The sequence below is a fragment of the Hibiscus syriacus genome, unplaced genomic scaffold (assembly GCF_006381635.1).
Source record: "Hibiscus syriacus cultivar Baekdansim isolate YM2019G1 unplaced genomic scaffold, ASM638163v2 tig00000778_pilon, whole genome shotgun sequence".
Classification (NCBI taxonomy): Eukaryota; Viridiplantae; Streptophyta; class Magnoliopsida; order Malvales; family Malvaceae; genus Hibiscus; species Hibiscus syriacus.
Genome location: NW_024061825.1, coordinates 241,587 through 261,934, shown reverse-complemented (window position 1 = coordinate 261,934; position 20,348 = coordinate 241,587). Strand labels below are relative to the sequence as shown.

The window sequence follows — 20,348 nt, the reverse complement described above, 5'->3', positions numbered from 1 at the left end:
TATAGGGGGTAAGAGAAAAATTCAATCTTGTAAACGTAAATGATAAAACGAAGATGACATTTTTTATTTGGGAACGATCCGAACAACTGTGCCCATCATCTTGGCGGGATCCTATGTGGGACTACCCCCCGCTTCAAAGCAGCAACGTTGACATTACAAGCACCAAACAACAATCCCTGTTGATTGAGCTCCTTAACCAACATGTCATAGGATGTTCTGCTTGGGATTTTACCATTTTCAGACATGGTAACCAACACCACCAATGCCTCGCCGATCTTCCCCTCTATAAACAGTGCTTGAATCACATTTTTGAACGTTATCGTCCTCGGAATGTGCCCCATTTCGATCATTTGCTCCAAATGGTACACAACCTCCCCCATTCTCCTTCCCATACAAAGTGTTCGAATCACAAAGCTATAACTAGTATGGTCAATCACAGTAACTCGTTCCCGCATTTTCTCGAACACTTTGTTGGTATCTTGAACCAAATCTTTCTCTTCCCATGACTTCATGCTTAAACCTCTAAGCAAACTGCTTATCATCTTCCCTTCCACTTCAAAACCGATTCCTACCATTTCCTTATAAACTTTCAGTGATGCCCTTACTTTTCCCTATTTCAAAAGCCCATTCAGAAAGGTGGTGTAACTAATGTTATCAGAAAGGTGGTGTAACTAATGCTATCAGGCAAGCAATTTTTATCCTTCATGAACTTTAACACTCTAAAACCATGGCGTGGCCTTCCTTCTTTAGTGTAGCCGATGAAAATAGTGTTGAAAGTGATCGCATTTGGTTCTAACACCAAAATCAGAGCCCGGTTGAGCAATTCCATTGCCTCGTCTGATCTACCCACTTTACAAAAACATCCATAACTGCAGTGTTAGAAATCAAACTCAACATCAAAAGATTTTGAAAATTCAAAGGCGGTAGAATGGTGACATGAAACGTGGCAGCAACAAAGAATTAACAAATATAGAAATAAGCAAAGTTGAAAAGTTTTTGGTAGTATGCACATGCTTAATTATTAAGAATATTAAGTTGGTCCCATAAAAAGGATAAGTTTGCAGCAAATATGTTCACCACGTCAAGTAAGTATTAAGGCTTCAATAATGGAGAGAAATTGAGAAGCATCCAGAGCAAAAGTAGGCGGTTTATTAACTATTATAAATACATGAAATGTATGAGATGTAATAAAAGAGAAGGAATATGAGGAAAAACTTAGAAAAGCAATGACGAAAAATAGCTTAGAAAAGCTATTAGAGAAAGAGGGTGAAGTTTAGCAAAGCTATAAGATGTTTGTAAACTAGTCGCAGCTAGTGTTGTAGTGTTGTAGTTTTATTATATTGGGCAAAGTTGTTGTAACGTATTTTGTCTCTTATAAATAATAATTCGAGTGTTATAAATTCTGAGTGCCCATCTATGCTTCCAACAAGTGGTATCTAGAGCATGGTTCGAGTTTAACGTAGTGGAAAAAATGGCCAACATGATTCAACCTTAAATCCCGAGATTGACAAAAACGAATTGTGACAATTGAAGCATTCAAATGAAGGCATTACTAGGCTCCCAAGATTGTTGGGATATCATCAAGGATGGTTACATCGAGCCTGAAAATGCAGCAGCAGAAGCAGCCTTAGCCAATGAAGAAAAGAAGGTATTGAAGAAATCCTGGAAAAAAAGATAAAAGAGCATTGTTCTTTATTTTTCAAGGAGTAGACGAATCTACCTTTGAAAATGTGGGAGATTTTGCAAAAATCTCTACAAGGTGTAGAAAAAACAAAGAAGAATACATAGCCGCAACAACGTGTACTTGCCAAGAAATGAAGAATCAATTGGAGATGACAAGTGGATAAAAGATTGGAATGGAAAGTCAAGTTTGAGGGGCAGTGTTAGAAATCAAACTCAACTTGGCATCAAAAGACTTTGAAAAGTCAAAGGTGGTAGAATGGTGACATGAAATGTGGCAGCAACAAAGAATTAACAAATATAGAAATAAACAAAGTTGAAAAGTTTTTGGCAGTATGCACATGCTTAATTATTAAGCATATTAAGGTGGTCCCATAAAAAGGGATAAGTTTGCAGCAAATATGTTCACCATGTCAAGCAAGTATTAAGGCTCCAATAGTAGAGAGAAATTGAGAAGCATCCAGAGCAAAAGTAGGCGGTTTATTAACCATTATAAATACATGAAATGTATGAGATGTAATAAAAGAGAAGGAATATGAGGAAAAGCTTAGAAAAACAAGGACGAAAAATAGCTTAGAAAAGCTATTAGAGAAAGAGGGTGAAGCTTAGTAAAGCTATAAGGTGTTTGTAAACTAGTCGCAGCTAGTGTTATAGTGTTGTAGTTTTATCATATTGGGCAAAGTCGTTGTAACGTATTTTATCTCGCATCAATAATAATTCGAGTGTTATAAATTCTGAGTGCCCATCTACGCTTCCAACAAGTGGTATCTAGAGCTTGGTTCGAGTTTAACGTGGTGGAGAAAATGACCAACATGATTCAACCTCAAATCCCAAGATTGACAAAAACTAATTATGACAATCGGAGCATTCAAATGAATGTGTTACTAGGCTCCCAAGATTGTTGGGATATCGTCAAGGATGGTTACACCGAGCCTGAAAATGCAGCAGTAGAAGCAGCCTTGGCCAATGAAGAAAAGAAGGTATTGAAGAAATCCCGAAAAAAGATAAAATAGCATTGTTCTTTATTTTTCAAGGAGTAGACGAATCTACCTTTGAAAAAATTTCTGATGTGAAGACCGCAAAACAACTGTGGGAGATTTTGCAAAAATCTCTACAAGGTGTAGAAAAAACAAAGAAGAATACATAACCGTAGCAGCGTGTACTTGCCAAGAAATGAAGAATCAATTGGAGATGACAAGTGGAGAAAAGATTAGAATGGAAGTTTGAGGGGGAGTGATAGAAATCAAACTCAACTTGGCATCAAAAGACTTTGAAAAGTCAAAGGCGGTAGAATGATGACATGAAACGTGGCAACAATAAAGAATTAACAAATATAGAAATAAACAAAGTTGAAAAGTTTTTGGCAGTATGCACATGCTTAATTATTAAGCATATTAAGGTGGTCCTATAAAAAGGGATAACTTTGCAGTAAATATGTTCACCACGTCAAGCAAGTATTAAGGCTCCAATAATGGAGAGAAATTGAGAAGCATCCAGAGAAAAAGTAGGTGGTTTATTAACTATTATAAATACATGAAATGTATGAGATGTAATAAAAGAGAAGGAATATGAGGAAAAACTTAGAAAAGCAAGGACAAAAAATAGCTTAGAAAAGCTATTAGAGAAAGAGGGTGAAGCTTAGCAAAGCTATAAGGTGTTTGTAAACTAGTCGCAACTAGTGTTGTAGTTTTATCATATTGGGCAAATTCGTTGTAACGTATTTTGTCTCGTATCAATAATAATTCGAGTGTTATAAATTCTGAGTGGCCATCTACGCTTCCAACATATAGTGTATGAATAAATGTCGAGTCTTGTTGATTCTTTTTTCTCCATGATCATCAACATTTCATGACCCTGCTCGATTCTCCCCACGTAACACAATCCCTTCAACAAGCAATTGTATGTTTGAACAGTTGATTTGCACCCAATTCCACTCATCACTTCAAAAACCTCGAAAAGCATTCCCTAGTGTGCCTCTTTTGCATAATGAATGAATGAGAATTGTAAATGCTGTAACATTTGGATTATACCCATTTTCCATCATGTGGTGTAGAACTCGTTGAGCTTTGTCGACGTCGTTTTTCTTGCAGCAGCATCTGATGATGATGGAAAATGTCGAACAATCCGGTGATAAATCCAGACCAGACAATGATGATACGTTAGAGAAAAGTTCCATGGCTAGATCGGGCTCGTTTGCTGCAAACAACGCCATCAACAGGCCATTGAAATCTGATAAGGTTCAATTGCTCGCATCCTTCTCCATCATGCTGAGAATTTCACTCGTGTCTTTGAAGGGTATTGCTTTGATTTTTTCCAGGAAATTTACAGCTCGAATTCCGGCGGTTCCCTCGTCTAGATGCAAGGCCGACGATGCTACAACGCTTGGAGTTTTGGAAGGCGCGAAAACCATGGCAAGAACATGAAGCTTGCGACGATGGATTCTTTTGGGATTGCTGAAAATGGAAAGGATTATGAAACAGAGGAGATTGGATTTTAAATGAACAAGACATGTCGGGGTATAATTTGCAGAGAATGCGAGGGAGATATTGAAGATAAAATCAGTTGAGTGGCAGTCAACAGGTAACTTAAAATGGTACTTCTTAAAAGGTCTAATTTTTCCTCCGGTCCCTTTATTTTACATTTTTTTAAAATTTGATTCGCTAGGGTACTGTCGTTAAAGGGTCTAGTAAAAAATTATTGATATCCAATCTATTATTCAACTAATTCAAATTGGGTATTACAGAGGCAACGACTATCCTCCCAACCTAATTTGCTCAATTTACAATGTTGAGATTCGAACTATTGATATTGCTTAAAGAATCTAGTATCTCATTCTACTATAACAATCATTTGTTGGGTTTTTCCATATTGTTTTTATTAATTTAGGGTAAATACAATATAATATATGTTCAAAGATAACTCTCAATATTTCGACATTAAACGCTCACAGCCCTAAAATCTATAATACTCAAACCCAAATCATAGACCTGAAACTCAAGAGTCTCCACCCAATCCTCACCTAACCTAAATTTCAACATAAATTAAAAATATAATTCGATGTAACAAAAAGAAAATCTAACTTACCAAAAAATTTAATAAAAACATGTAAATCTTATATAATTATATTATAAAATAAGAAAATTATATTGTAATAAATTTATATAGATCGAATTTTCAAAAATGATATTCTCGTTTTTTTAAAAAAAAACTATTTTTTACTTTTTCTTAGGCTGTTAACTTTTTTGGATAAACTGCATATTAGTATTTAAATTATCATTTTTATTTTGTTTTTATACTTAAATTTTATTTTTTAAAATCATACTTAACATTTAGTTTATGTTTCATTTTAGTATCCGTCATTAAAGATTTAATAGTGATATTGACATTTCATTATAAGATAATTTCATTACATCAACAGTTATGTTAATTTTTTAACTACTAAACTAAATATTAGACATGGTTTTGAAGAAAAACTAAAATTTGGATACTAAAAAGGAACAAAAGTGATAGTTCAGGGACTAAATATATAGTTTACCTTTTGTTTTTATGATGTGTTTATTCAAGGTAGCTCCTCGCGGGAATCTCATCTCCGCCGGCTAAAATACTTTCTTTTTTTGGCCAATTTCCAGATCTTAATCTTCGAAACAAACAAAAGGAAAAGAAAATTTATTATTATTGCTGTTGTTTTGTAGGGTGATGGATAGAAATGCGATTACGGCATCGATTTTATTATTTTTAATGATCTCCGATGTAGCTTCTTCGTCGTTTTGGAAGCTTCGGTACTTAGCTGATGAATCTCCATCAGAGAACGACACCATTGCTGCTGCTGCAAGTACGCCTGTAAATGTCTCTTTCATTCTTCCAACCTATCTGTCTCTATCATTTGTTATTTTATTCACTGGTTTCGTTATTTTTTTATTCGTCTTAAGAATAACCAAAAAGAATATTCATTGTTGGGATTTCAGAGCTCTTTGTTGCCGATTCCTTTAAAGGGTCCGGGCGACAAGAAATTGGATCTAAAACGGGATAATTCGACGAAATCAGATCCGAAATCGTCCAAAAGAATGGATTCCATGACATCACTTCCAGTTGACAAGAAAGATATGAAACCACTGGGTAAACCGGCGAAGGTGAATTCATCTACTCAAAAGGAAATAGCTAGTGGAAACAATTCAATTTTAACTTTAACTTCAACTCCGAAGGGTGATAAAACAATAGAGGAAAATGAGGGGAAGAAAAAGAACGTAGATAGTGGAAAGAATTCAAATAGTACGAACACTCAGAAGGGAAGTTATACAAAGGAGGATAAGGAAATAAAAAAGAAGAAGAAGAAGCCGACGATGAAAAATGCAGATGAAAATAATTCCAATTCAGTGATTGCTAAACCATGTGACGGCATAGTTACTAGATGTGAAGACCAAAGCTCATTGACTGCCTGCATTAAGGGTTTTGGAACTGGTAATTAATATTACTCTTTGTTATTATTGTTTGAATTGGTTGTTAGTATGCTTGTGTGGAATTTGAATGAATAAGAAGTGATTCACTGCTTTGATAGAGCTTAAATGAACAGATGTTGGTGATGTTTTGCCATAATGACATGGTTATAGAAGTGAGATTGAGTATGCATTGAATGCCTAGTTGAGTAACCAGGCTTGTTTCATTTTCCAAATGGTTGAAGAAGTAGAGTTATGAACTGTTATTAACAACTGGAAAAAGAAAACTTTTTGGTAAATGTGTTATCCATGGACATATTATTAAATCTGCATATGGCTAGGCCATGCATGCACAAGTTGTTGAATCTGATCCTGAAGTGCTGCTATCACATGTCTCTTAAGTTTGGATTGATCAAGTTTGAACTTTTCTTGTAGTCAATTGGGTGAATGCTTAGTATTAAGTCAACTGCCGGAATATACATAGATTCTCAACTGAAGTAATTATGTCTGTAATACCAATATAATTTCCTGGTATTGTTTTGTTCTTTTTTAAAACCTATAGTCCATCTGTTAAAGTATATTTCCATCCTCCCTCTAACCTGACAATCCATGTATGTTTTTTGTATCCTCTTTTTCATGTTAACTGTGTAAATATGAACACTACAGAATCAGGAAACATTTCATGTTTATTACTCTAATTTTATGTTTATGAGACACATTGTGTTTAATGTCATGTCCAAAATTGTCAGGTCTAACTCCATCTGTGTTTTTCTTTTTTAAAATTTTGACACGTCATGTGACGATGTTCATTATTTTTATGTCATTGTTGGCACAATAAGGAAAATTTATGCTAGCAGTGAAACTTTGGTTCATTCGTGTTACTTAACCTTGTTCCATCCAGATAGTTATAATCAATGAAAGCAATAAAGTGGTAGCCTGGTTGGTGCTTGGCTGACAAATTTGGAATAGTATACTTTGTGGTATCATTTTTACCACATTGAAGGAAATAAGTGTAGGTGCTTAGTTGACAAAATTGGAATGATATCTCGTCTTGTTACTCAGACCCTTCATTTTTCATGAATTACCCATGTCCAACACTTGTGCCCAACACTTGGATAATGGGGTGTGACCTCCAAGGGTCCCCTCTAAATATATAGAAAAACTTAGAAAAATCTAGCCATAACCTTGTCGGATACATACTTGTGTCTGATACTTGCACCCAACTCCGAGTAGTGAGAGAGACTAGTGGTATCCTTTTCACCAGTATTGATGAAGATAATAAGAGCTGCTCCTTATGTAGCATATACCGTATTGTGTGGTTAACCAGCTTGGTACCCGTTCCTTTCTCTTTCCTAATGGTAAGTAATCAGGAATGGTAAACATGTTTATATTTACATGTTGATTGATGGCAATAGATAATCCATATAGTAGCATAGTGATTCTTACATTTCCTGATTGATTAGTTATTAATTTAACTTCCTTTTTCCTTTCCAGGGTCCAAAGAGCTGACTGTTCTGGTCCATAATAGTGGAGAGGAAATTTTGAATGTCAATCTTGATGGCCCTTATGGGGGATCTTTTCCCAAGAGACTTAGAATACCAAAACATGGCTCTCAAAAGGTATCCCCTCCCTCCCTTTTGTACAAAATAGGCTAGATGAGAGCACTTAACAGGACCTTTTTGGGGTTGAATGTTAAACTCTATTGCGCTGTGTTCATTAGGCATGAAGATACAAACTTGGACACTGAAAAATGTTCCAAAAAGTTTTGATGCTTAATACTTGTATCCCTTGCCATGTACAGATCTGTGTCCAGAAGTAATGTGTATTTGCTTGTTTGTTTCAGATTAATATCCCTACAACTGTAGACGAACCCAGTTCGATAGTGTTAACTGCTGGAAATGGAAATTGTATACTTCCTCTGGACCCTAATGTATCCAACACACTCTTTTTCTCAAAGCTCCCATCGTACGACAAGTTGTTGACCCCAGTAAATGGTGCATACTTCTTGATTGTAGCAGTGGCAATACTGGGAGGATCATGGGGTTGTTGCATATACAGGAAGAGGAGGCAGCATGACCACGGTATACCTTACCAAGAGCTAGAAATGGGAATGCCTGAATCCATGGCAGCTACCGTCGTAGAAACAACTGAAGGTTGGGACCAAGTTTGGGATGATGATTGGGATGAAGACAATGCGGTGAGATCACCGTTGGGACGAAATGTAACCACTAGTATATCAGCCAATTGCCGGATTGCTAGGTCTTCAAGCAGAGATGACTGGGACGATTAGCTTTTTTTCCTTTTACCGGAGAAAGTGAATCGCTTGAATCGGAAGAGACGAGAAAAGGGATTTGAGATGATACGAGGAACTGGAAACAATTGATTCAAGCAGTTGACATGTTAAGTTTAACGGTCACCATGTGTGATAGGAAAATCCTCCAAAGGATCCTCAAGTATGTTCTCTGCCTTTTTCACCTTAGGCGATGGTATATATATATCGTTTCATTTGTTCTTAACTTGAACAAGCGTATTATCATTCCCCCCCCCCCACCCCTAATCTTAATATATAGGTCGCTAGATCGGTTGTCTTTTGATGCCGAAATTTTGAGAATTAATTTGTATATTAATTTAAAATAACTTAGTTCTTTTAATTTTTTATTCTATATTGTATATAATCTTTTTGAGTAAATGAATATAGGTTAGTATCTGTTCAAACATTCTCAATCATTTGATATTGAACACTCATTCCCAAATATACGCGGTGTTCGAACTTAAGACCTCAAGAGATATTATTATTTAATTATATATCAACTCAATTAATAACCTATATACATATAAACAATATATAAAATTATTGAACAATGTTTTAGGGTTAATTTAATGACATTTTGATATTTGGTCTTCTCTAACAATTATTTGATGGGATTAATTATAAAGTATGTTTTTTATTATTTAAAATTTTAAATAAAACATAAATTACTGAAATTTGAACGTAAAAACATTATAATTAAGACAACGAGGTGAAATAATTTTTTAATAGTCTAGAGTGACTAAAATGTAGTATATGTTTAGAATTTTTTTAATTATCGGCAACATACAAGCACAACTTCTTGAATCCAGAAGCTCTAAGAAAACGATACTCTCTAACCACTAAGATCCCTGGATAATATCAAATTATCACATCAATGCTTAAACAATCTAGTGATAAAAAACTAATATTGAAAATTTAGTGTTAAAATTGAAGGTTTTTAAAATTGAAGGTCAAGATTGATGTACAGACTAATTAAGTGACTAATGGGACAGTTTACCCAAAATTATTTCTCGTGCATTTCGCCCAATCCTTGGTTACCTTTTTCCTTTTGTTTAATCAAAATGTTTTTGGCTTACTGTGAAAAAAAGTAAAGAAAAATTTTGGTGATACTGGAAAATGTTATCAATCAAAAGCCCTAACCCTAGCTCCGCCGTGGAGCCATTGAAGAGACTGAGCACTTGTGCTTCTGCTTCTGCTTCTCCAGTGACACTCTGTTTGCCGCCTTCCCTACGGCTCAGACCGCCTTCTAACAGAGTCTCTCTCGCCGCTCCCAATGGATTCGCCGTTGGTTTTCGTTCATTCCATTCACGGCTTCACTTCAATCACTCCGTCGTCGCTTTCGCAGCTTCCCACGAGGAATCAGTGAGTTCTGATTCAAATAAAATGATTTCTACTTCCTTTGAACTTACAAATTTTCTTTTTTTTTTTACTTTGTGATTATTGAAAATGGTATTAAGAAAATGTCCCTTTCTTCCTAATTTTATTTGTTTATTTATGGGTTTAGAAGCATTCAGAACTAGAAGTAGAGAAAGAAAAGGATGGAGTGGGGAGCGAAGAAGAATCAAATGAAGCATGGAAGCAAGCTTTAGAGACATTTAAAGAACAAGCTTTGAAGATGCAAAGCGTATCCATGGAAGCTTACGAAATTCACTCCAAGAAAGCTTTGATTACTCTGAAAGAAACTTCTGAGCAGCTCAAGATTCAAGCTGAAAAGGCCAGAAACGATTTGACTGAAATAGTCAAAGAAATGGGCGAAGAAGGCAAAGAGTACCTCTCAACGGCAGCCGAGAATTCCCCTCCTGAGGTCAAAGAAATGGTTGAAACATTCTCTTCCTCCACGGACGACTTCAACGACGTTTCCAAACTTCTCGACTTTCACGTTGGAATACCTTACGGTATGCTACTTGCATTGGAATTTTTCAAATTTATTTTTATATGATTTATGTTCCATTAATTCAACCGTGGAAATATCTTTTGCGTGTTTGCATTTGGCAGGTTTTGTTCTTTCAGTTGGGGGATTCCTTTCTTTCATGGTGACAGGGAGCATTCCTGCCATTAGGTTTGGTATCATTCTAGGTGGAGCTCTTTTGGCGTTAAGTGTATTAAGCTTAAAATCACATCAAAGAGGAGAGTCTTCTCCTATTGCCACCAAAGGGCAAGCAGGTTGCTACGTTTTTCTTAATTCACAAGACATTTTTACATCCTTAAACTATACGCGACTACTATTACTAATGTTGTATTAATGGGATTATGGTGTCTGCAGCGATCTCATCTCTATTATTCTTGAGGGAGTTGATCTTGCTGGTCCGGGTGGGGCTTCTGTCTCTGTGTATATAGCCTTGTTTTTACCTTATTGTCAACCGATAATTCTTTATTGTAGTGTTTACCTTTGTTCTTATTCTTTTGTTTGCAGATATCAAATCTGTGTACCTTTCTGACAACCTTAATCAGGTCCATATAATTCCTTTCATGTTTTAAGATTTTTGTTGCTTGTATTTGGAAATTAAAGGGTGATTCTAACTTCTCTATGGCTAAGGTTGTTTATGTTGATGACGATAAGTTTTCAACCCTTGCTTTTTCTAAAACATTTGCTGCATGTCTTAATGTTTATTAGCACAAAGTCGTGTGAGATATATTAGAGCTTGAGCTTGTGAAGGCACTTTAATTGCAGTAAATAGAAGTTGTCTGACAACTTGATTTCATATGCAGCGGTGCGGTGGTGGCATTTTATATTTTTAAGCTTCTATCAAAGGACAAACCAAGTTTGGAATCTGGGACTGAAAATTGATGAGCTCTTTTGAGGTTAGTTTATTTTGATGAGCGTGTTCTTCACTCTCTGTGTTTTTTCCCTCAAAATGTGTACGTGTACTAATCGTCTATTCCATCCGTGGACATTGCCCTCTGTTATTGTGGGAAATGTTGGTGGTTTGCCTCATTACTTCTATCATAAAAGTTCGAATATGCTGCATATAGAGTTGGATTTGAGTATTGGGGCAACCAATATGTGCCTATTCATAGTTGTTTTTACATGAAAGCGTAGGTCTGTGAGGCATACTCTCCTCTCCATGCATCCAACCACCCTCTGTTTCTATGAATAGATGTTGTGTACTTCCATTTCTGATTCCAGTTTTGAAATATTGGAGTTTTCTTTTACATTTTCTGACGAGTTTTTAATCTTCAACTGTCCCAGGGAAGAAAAACAAGAATAAATACTGCATGATCCTTGGCTTCGAAGGAAGTAGAATCGATAGCCAAGGGAACCAAAGTAGAACCTCTTGATGCTGTCGAAGGATGTCGGATTGCAGCATCTTAAGTTTTCGTGTGACTTAGGTTTGTTTGTTTTGAGTTGTGAATCCAGTAGGATAATCCAAGGATGAATATGAGAGGTAGAGTGTATTGACGATGATGATGATGATTATGATGTTGTTTTCTTCATGCCATATTCTTAGCTTTGAATAATAGTAATTCCCATTTCTTTCCTTTTAATATGGTGTGAAAACTATTCAAGAAAGTATGAAAAGGTGAAAAAAATATTGGTTTCACAACGTTATTGATTGGTGGTAACAGCAAATCCTGCAGCAACCAATCCAATAGTGAGCTTACCTGCAATAGAAGATTGTGGGAAACAGATAATGGATTATAAGAGGTGTCGGTTAAGCAAAAATATTTGTTTAGACCTATATAATATTTTTTTTTGTAAAATAAATTACATGAAATAATCAATATACTCTATAAATACGTTTGTCACATCTATTAATCGCCTACAAGATTCAACACAATGGCTGCGTCAGATTTGTCCTATAGCCAGGACTTCTATTCAGGGGGCGCAGTCTGAATTTATAAATGCTCGGGGGGCTAAAGTGCAATTTTTAAGGGACTACAAGACAAGTTTTCCATGGTGAAATACCAGGAAACTATGCGTAATATTGTGCGTGTGTATTCATGCACTAGAAGCGGCAAAGAAATTGTCAATGACCCTTTTATTTTGAATTCAAAGAGCTGTGTTAAATATATACATTCAAAGGTGCCAAAGAAAGAAAACAGAAGAGGAATGATATGTTATTTTTTGTCATAATAACATCGGAAAACCTTATAAGTATACGAATAAAGATAAACGGATGTAACATTTTATGTTAGGGATGCGAAGTTTTAAAAAAATATGATCGATAAAAGATATAAAAACAATACTTAAAATTATGATTTTTTGGGCAGATGCAGCCTCCCCCATTAGTGTATGGGTTGATTCATATGGATATATGAGTAGCTGTGATAGCGAAAGGGTGGGCTATTGGTTCAATTCTTTCACTTTCAATATCAAACTGGTGTTGTCACTCTCTTGGGATTCTTCCTTTTCCTTTGCATCACCCAACACGCCATGGATGATGCCATTGCCAATGGGATCCTTCTCATACCTTTAAAAAAATAAATGTATCCGACATATTATAGAACGATTATATGTATGAAGATTTACGATATCGAATACATTTATTTTTTTAAAAGAATATATTAATTCAATATGCCATATATCACTCTCATGCTGTTCTTGTATTTGGTTGGGGGGGGGGGCGTAATAGAAAAGCATCATTCTTGTTTGGAATTATAATGATCCAACCTTGTTGTGTCCATATATGCATCTTTCTTAACAAGATGATGTCGAGAAATTATTGCGAAAGAAAACTGCATGCATGTGTGTGTGACTGTTTCTAGTCTTTACCATACAAATCTCACTTTGTCAGGAATATTTAATTGTCGTCCTCAAAGATTTTGTTTTTCCACTAAAAGGAAACTCTCATGATGCTGTCTGGTGATGATGGTTCATCTCCCCCTTGTTTTTCCACTACATATATATTTTCCATCTTCCATTTCACGTTCACTTTTCTTAACGCAATTCACCCAACAGTTCATAGAGTAAAATAGATTAATTTATATATAATAATATTACATTTACCGTTGAGTTAGTTCAAGTGGTAAGTAACTTGATATCATTTAAGCAAGGTCTCGGTTTCAAATCTTTGTATATGCAGAAAATCTTTACAGGAAAACTCATCTACTAAAGTTAAGTGTGTGATGCGAGTCGATCTGAATTGATTAGGACATAATCGGGAGGAAAAAATTCATATAAAATGCATACAAAACTTATTTTATACTAATATTAGAAACTGCATGCATGGGCATATTTATAGTTTTTTATGTTGGAATAAGTATAAGGTAAGTCAGTATCTGTTTAAAAATAATTTTTAACATTTCGACATCGAAGACTTACATCCCTAACATTTATGGTACTCGAACACAAGTCTACAAAGAATAACAAGCTACAGAAACCATTTAGTTCGTACGTAAATTTACCGTTGAATAGACACAAAATTAAAGATAATAAATCTGAGATACTCTCTATCCACTATATACATCTCCCAATATAATTCGTCACCAAACAGTGGCATCATAATCTTGTCAATATGGGTTAAATAAAATTCAGGTCATCTTGAATGATATATATATGACATGGAAAGGGAGTAAGAGCACTCTGCAGCTCTATTCTTATAATTATTTCAAGAAAAAGAAACGAAAACACAAGATGTATACATTAAGATTAACTAAAAGTACACTTAAAAAGATTCATCACCACCAGCAGTAAGCTACCCAATTCAAAACTCAAGGAAATCATCTAAATCTTGTACAGAATCGAGCACGCCGGAGAGGGCAGGCTGACATGACGCTCACTTCGGCAGATGAGAGATGGTGATGATGAGGATGGGATCCATTGTTGTAGGTGATATCACTCATGGGATTATAACCCTCTTGTTTTGCCGATGAGAAAAATGTGTAGTCTTGCTTTCTGTTGTTTGCGAAGCTGAGGATTATGGAGGAGGAGACGGGATCGTCGACGATGAAACGAGATGGGTCGGGCACTTAAGTATATTGTTTCATACTTTGGGGGATCATCTTCGATCTTCTGGACTTGCTTTAGTGCTTGGCAGCCTTGCTTGGTCTTGTGGGTGCATCTGTATTAGCTTCTGCATACATATTTCATGTATAACACGTTCAGATTTCAAGCATTGAAAATAATTGAAGAATTCTTGAAAACATGTTCCCCGACCGAAGCCCCGGTTCGGTTTCTTCGCGGACAATAATGTTGTTGAGCAAGAGGGAGAGGTCGACGGAGAAGAGGCCTTATAGTATGTAAAAGGGCAAGCTTAGCTGCATAGCAAATTCATGGAAGAGACAAGGAAGTCAGGGTTGAAAATTCCACGAATCCTCAACCTCCAATCCCCCACGCGCCCTCCCACATACTCGCCCTAATTATTAGGATGGAAATTTGTCTCCTTGTAATTTATGCTTGTCTAAACTAAATGAATAAAAATAGAGAAAATCGCCTCAGTGACCAAAAATGCCTTATAATATACGATTTTAACCAACTTTTTTTGGATTTGCCAAAATGACCAACAAAATCGCAACGCGAAATAAAAATCGCAACGCGATCCCCAGAATCGCAAATCAGTTTCCAAAATCGCAATGCGATAGTACAAATTCGCATTGCGATTTTCCAAAATCGCAACGCGAACACATAAATCGCAACGCGTATCCGTAAATCGCAACGTGTATCCGTAAATCGCAACGCGTATGGGTAAATCGCAATGCGTATCCGTATATCGCAACGCGTATCCGTAAATCGCAACGATAATCCGTAAATCGCAACGAGAATCTGTAAATCGCAACGATAATCCGTAAATCGCAACGAGAATCTGTAAATCACAACACTGAAATTTTGGGTATATAACACTGAAATCATAAACTAAATCCCTAAATCGCAACTCATTCCATCTCCATCTATCACTCTTTCCGGCGACATCCGTTCCTATATCCAACGACATCCTTCCCAATCCGGCAACAGGTTTTAGTTTCGCAGCTCGTCTGTTTAGTAAATTAATTTACAACCATGAAATCATCTAATGTTGATCATGTTTGGATAGATTTGTGTTTTGGAGGGTCATGGGATAATGTTCATGGTGTTTTACAATATATGCCTTTACCCATGAATCTTCAACTAAAATTGTCTTTACAAAAGTTAACTTATGAAACTCTAATGCTACGTGTTTCAAATAAATTGAATTTAGAGCCCCTAAGTGGATTTAGGCTATCTTATCAGAGAAATGGTAAAGTTTATTTGTTAACCGACAATGAAGATGTTGAACGATTCATTGCTTACATTAGTGTTTCACAAGATGATGTTACATTGTATGTTGTTGAACCTAGAAGTAGTATTGTTGGGTCAGTAGCGGGTAGTAATCAACTAAGTTTTTCTCAAAACCCACAACCTTTCTCTAATCCAAATCCCAATCAACTTTCAGCACCAAATTCCGGTTTTCGTATTGACCAGTTAGACGATGATGAGCCAACAGAAAAAATTGTGAGTACTAGTCAGTATTCGAAATTTGGTCTTGGTCAATATCCGGACTTTGATATTGGTCAATACACGGATTTTGATGATGTTTCAGAAGAAGAAACAGACCCTGCGTGTAATGATTTTGATATTGGTCAATACCCGAATTTTGATGATGAAACAGCCGTTGCCGAAGAATGTATTGTTGATGATAATGAGGAGGAAGTTACGACTGTGAATGAACATGTTGAACATCCATTCTGTAATTCATATAATCCTGAAGAAGAAAAAGAAAAAGTCCCCGAAGAAAAGAAAATGCCACGGGCGTATAACTGGAATATGCCAGAATTACTTCAGATACCGGAAGAAGAGTTGATAAAGAAAGCAGTTGATTGTTACACAAAAGTTATTCGTATCAAGAAAGATGATTGTTTTGATACAAAGGAAGACTTGAAGATAGCTTTGTATACGAAATGTGTGGAAGATGGCTATCAACTAAAAGTTAACAAATCAAGCAAAGATCGTTTCGAAACAAGGTGTATGATTGACAAAAACTGTACGTGGCGTATGATTGCAAAGAGAATAAAAGATTGCAAAATGTTTCAAGTTAGGACTTTTATTGATAAACATACATGTTCAAGAACCCAAGTTTTTCCTCACCATAGACAGGCAAACAAAAAGGTGTTGGGTGGTTTTCTGGCTGAGTTAATGTTTTTGAATGGCAGGGTATATCGGGGACATGAAATTATGACTGACATGAATGCTCGGTTCAAGATTAGTATATCATATTCTCAAGCTTGGAGAGCCAAATGTTATGCCTTGGAATTGTTGAGGGGGTCGCCAGAAGCATCGTTTGCCCAACTGCCGGCTTATTGTCACAATTTAAAGCTGAAAAATCCTGGGTCGGTAACTCATATCAAAACAAATAGAGATGGACGCTTTGAGTTGCTGTTTATCGCCATTGGTGCTACGGTTAGTAAATCAATATAATTTTGTTGACTCATTTTTGTTAGTTACATGCATTTCACATTTAAATGATATTTCTTGTGTATATTATTTTGTAGATTCGTTCGTTTATTACTTGCATGCGCCCAGTTATTATAGTTGACGGAGCACATTTGAAAGGTCGATACCTGGAGTAAACTTATTAGCAATAGCCATGGATGCTAACAATGGGATATTGCCAATAGCTTACGGGGTTGGCAAATCTGAAACCTCTGATTCATGGACATGGTTTATGGGGCATCTTAGGGATTGCATAGGTCCTATTAGCAATCTGACAATCATATCCGATAGGGCAAACTCAATTGACAACGCTGTTAGAAGGTGTTTCCCAGATGCTTTTCATGGACTTGTGGTGTTCATTTGTATAGAAATCTAAAATCAAGGTCTGCTGGTATAAAAAAGCACAAATGGACATACTGGAAGGCTGTAAAAGCTTATCGGGAAGTGGATTTCAATAAGCATATAAATTGTTTAAGACGTGTTTTGCCTCAGTGTGCTCAAACAGTAGAAGATGTCGGGTTTGAAAGATGGTCAAGAGTACATCAACTTGGAGCAAGATATGGTTTCATGACGTCTAATAGTGCAGAATCAATCAACGCTCTAAGTCGTCATTCCCGGAAATTACCCATTACTATGTTAATGGAGTTTTTTCGAGCCTCTATTCAACAGTGGTACTACAAGAAAAGAAACCATGCAGGTATTATTTCTTTGAATTCGTACTTATCATATTATATATTTTACTAAGTATTGTTTATTTAAATTTACAGGAACATTGGAACATCGTGTTACACCATGGACTGAAAAAAAGATAACGAAACGTGTTGTGAAGTCAACGTCATGGAGAGTTGAACCATGTTCAAACACTTTGTTTCAAGTACTGGATAATAACTTAAATGGGCTAGTCGATCTAAATGCAAAGACGTGTAGTTGTATGAAATGGCAAACATCTGGTTATCCGTGTGGCCATGTTATAAAAGTTGCTCTTCATTTAAACCAAGATGATTCAAGCGCATACGCTATGGATTGCTACACTACAGAAGTTTATCGACAGACTTATGCCGAGATTGTCTACCCTATTCCACATCCTTCTGAGTGGGACATACCAGATGACTTACAAACAGTTTTGCCACCAGCCATGGACAGAAGGCTACCTGGCCGACCAAAAAGTCACGATCGTATACCGTCTAAGGGTGAAGAGAAGAAGAGATCGACATGTAGTCGGTGCAAGGAAAGTGGTCATACAAGGTTGACATGTGGATCACCAGTGCCATCAAAATCATCTTTTCCTCTACCAAAATATGGATCCTCATCAAAATCTAAAGCTCATATGGTGTCAAGCAAAAGGCAATCATCTTTAAAATCCCAATCACAATTGGCTTCACCTTTTGGGACTGTTAACTTAGGTGATTTTTAAATGCAAACGTTGTATTATGTGGATTTTATGTGTGAACTTTTAACATTTTCAGTTGAATTAATGACTCAGGCCAACCATTTTGACTTAACCAACTCTTGTTATTCAGTTGTTATCACTATTAGGCATGCATTTGACTATCGCAACACGGAAATTACAATCGCAACGAGAGAATCGCAATGCGAAATGAAAATCCCAACATGAAAATAGCAATGCGGAAATGAAAATCGCAACGAGAGAATCGCAATGCGAAATGAAAATCGCAATGCAAAATGAAAATCGCAACGAGAGAATCGCAATGCGAAATGAAAATCGCAATGCGAAATGAAAATCGCAACGAGAGAATCGCAATGCGAAATTAAAATCGCATTGCGATTCTCTCGTTGCGATTTTCATTTCCGCATTGCGATTTTCATTTCGCATTGCGATTCTCTCGTTGCGATTTCATTTCGCATTGCGATTTTCATTTCGCATTGCGATAGTCATTTTTGCCTTCAACATAATGCAGATTGAAATCAACAAAATCAACCATTACATTTCAATCAATTAAACAAGCACAAATAAGAATTATGTTCGCATCAATTACACAAATCAACTTTTACAAATCATCTTTTACAAATCAATTAAACAATCAAAAAATAAGCAATAATTCTTATTTCCGATCATCTACTATTGAATCAACTTTTACAAATCAATTAAACAATCAAAAAACAATCAATTAAACTATTGAATCAACTTTTGCAGCCATACATCATTTTCACGCAGTTCACTTCTGAGATTAACCTGCAGAAACCAAACATTTGCTCAAACAACACTTTCTACACATCTAAAACCTACAAACAGCAAATTATTGAATTCTAGGTACTTAACCAAACATTTTCAAACCAAAAGTATATAAACTTACCAATTGTTTATGGACATTTTTATAACGCGGATGCAGGTAGGCAGCGTCTCGTATATATCGATTTAGCCATATAATGCCGAAACCACAAGCCTACTGCAGCTCTATCTCTATCGGTGGGAGGTAGATACTTGATGCTTCCCGTCGTCAAACGCTCCAACGCCAAGCATACGAGAGGACCACAATCTCCTCTGGCTCCGCTCGTTTGTTGTGGCGCGGTCTCGTCTCTAATAACTGTAATATTGAGCTTCTTTGGCTTCTTGTTTCCAGAACGAGTCCAATAATTGATCGCATCCAAGAATTTAGCCAAATGAGAGCTCTATCCCTTAATAACATCTCTTAAATCAGCCAATGATATGTAATTTATCATGCTGTCATACACTATTGTCTTAAGGGATGGGAGCTGAAGCTCGACGGGAATCCCATGTTTACGTTCCAAAACAGGGATAAACACCTGCAATCATAAGTAATAATTCATTCATTTGCGCACTTATTTCATAAAACCTTTAAACTCAATCTAAAATAAATACTAACCTTATCGACCTCCCACCATGCAGGATAAAGTTTAGCTTGTCCATTGTCCAAATCAAATGATTCATCTCGTGCATTCTTCAAGTGAACGGCGTTAAAAGACGTCGGCATAATTGTATATCGTATATTTTTATTTTTCTTAAGTTTTCTTATTATTAGAAGACGTGTCACCCACGCATCGATATGCTGTTTTACAAAAAAAGACATATATTAGTGACTTACATAAATTTAAAAAAAATTAATCAATTGAAATATAAGAAAAATATAAGACTTACCCCCCCATCGAAATAGCCATTGTCTTCGACCCCTAATAATACGCCCCACCAAGACCGATCAAGCAACAAATAGATATCATCGGTGAGCTTGCATATGTCAGTGAAACACCCCTGGCTCCGCTCATGTAGATAAAAATCAACAGCGGTCTTAGCCCAAAGGGTGTTATCCAGAATTGTGTCCGGTAGTTGTTCCCTCTCCTCTTCAGATACCGGTATGGTACTGGCCGGTAACTCATACGAGAGCCAACTTGAATCCATCATGTCCGGCACGTCAGAGGGTTTCTCAAGAAGCCTACATATGACGCCATGTGAATCGGGCTCTTGAATGGTGGGAGGGACCTCTTCAATGATGACAGTGGCCTCTTGAACGGTGGGAGGGGACTCTCGAGAAATGATAGGGGGGGCCTCTTCAACGATAGG

At 36.3% G+C, this 20,348-nt stretch overlaps 2 protein-coding genes and 1 pseudogene across 2 annotated transcripts; 2 read left to right on the top strand and 1 right to left on the bottom strand.

Annotated features, from left to right (window-relative positions):
- Positions 1–4,247, bottom strand: LOC120219291 (annotated as a pseudogene).
- A 1,037-nt stretch (positions 4,248–5,284) lies between these two features.
- Positions 5,285–8,668, top strand: LOC120113630. Its single transcript, XM_039134719.1, has 4 exons — positions 5,285–5,520; positions 5,646–6,138; positions 7,608–7,732; positions 7,957–8,668. The coding sequence occupies exons 1-4, from the start codon at positions 5,377–5,379 to the stop codon at positions 8,401–8,403; spliced, it is 1,209 nt and encodes a 402-aa protein (XP_038990650.1). The 5' UTR covers positions 5,285–5,376; the 3' UTR covers positions 8,404–8,668.
- Positions 8,669–9,501: 833 nt separating this feature from the next.
- Positions 9,502–11,692, top strand: LOC120113619 (protein FATTY ACID EXPORT 3, chloroplastic-like). The gene is made up of 7 exons (XM_039134714.1): positions 9,502–9,786; positions 9,929–10,319; positions 10,420–10,587; positions 10,688–10,734; positions 10,838–10,875; positions 11,134–11,226; positions 11,615–11,692. Exons 1-6 carry the CDS (start codon positions 9,541–9,543, stop codon positions 11,210–11,212), a joined length of 969 nt encoding a protein of 322 aa, XP_038990645.1. The 5' UTR covers positions 9,502–9,540; the 3' UTR covers positions 11,213–11,226; positions 11,615–11,692.
- The last annotated feature ends 8,656 nt before the right edge of the window (positions 11,693–20,348 follow it).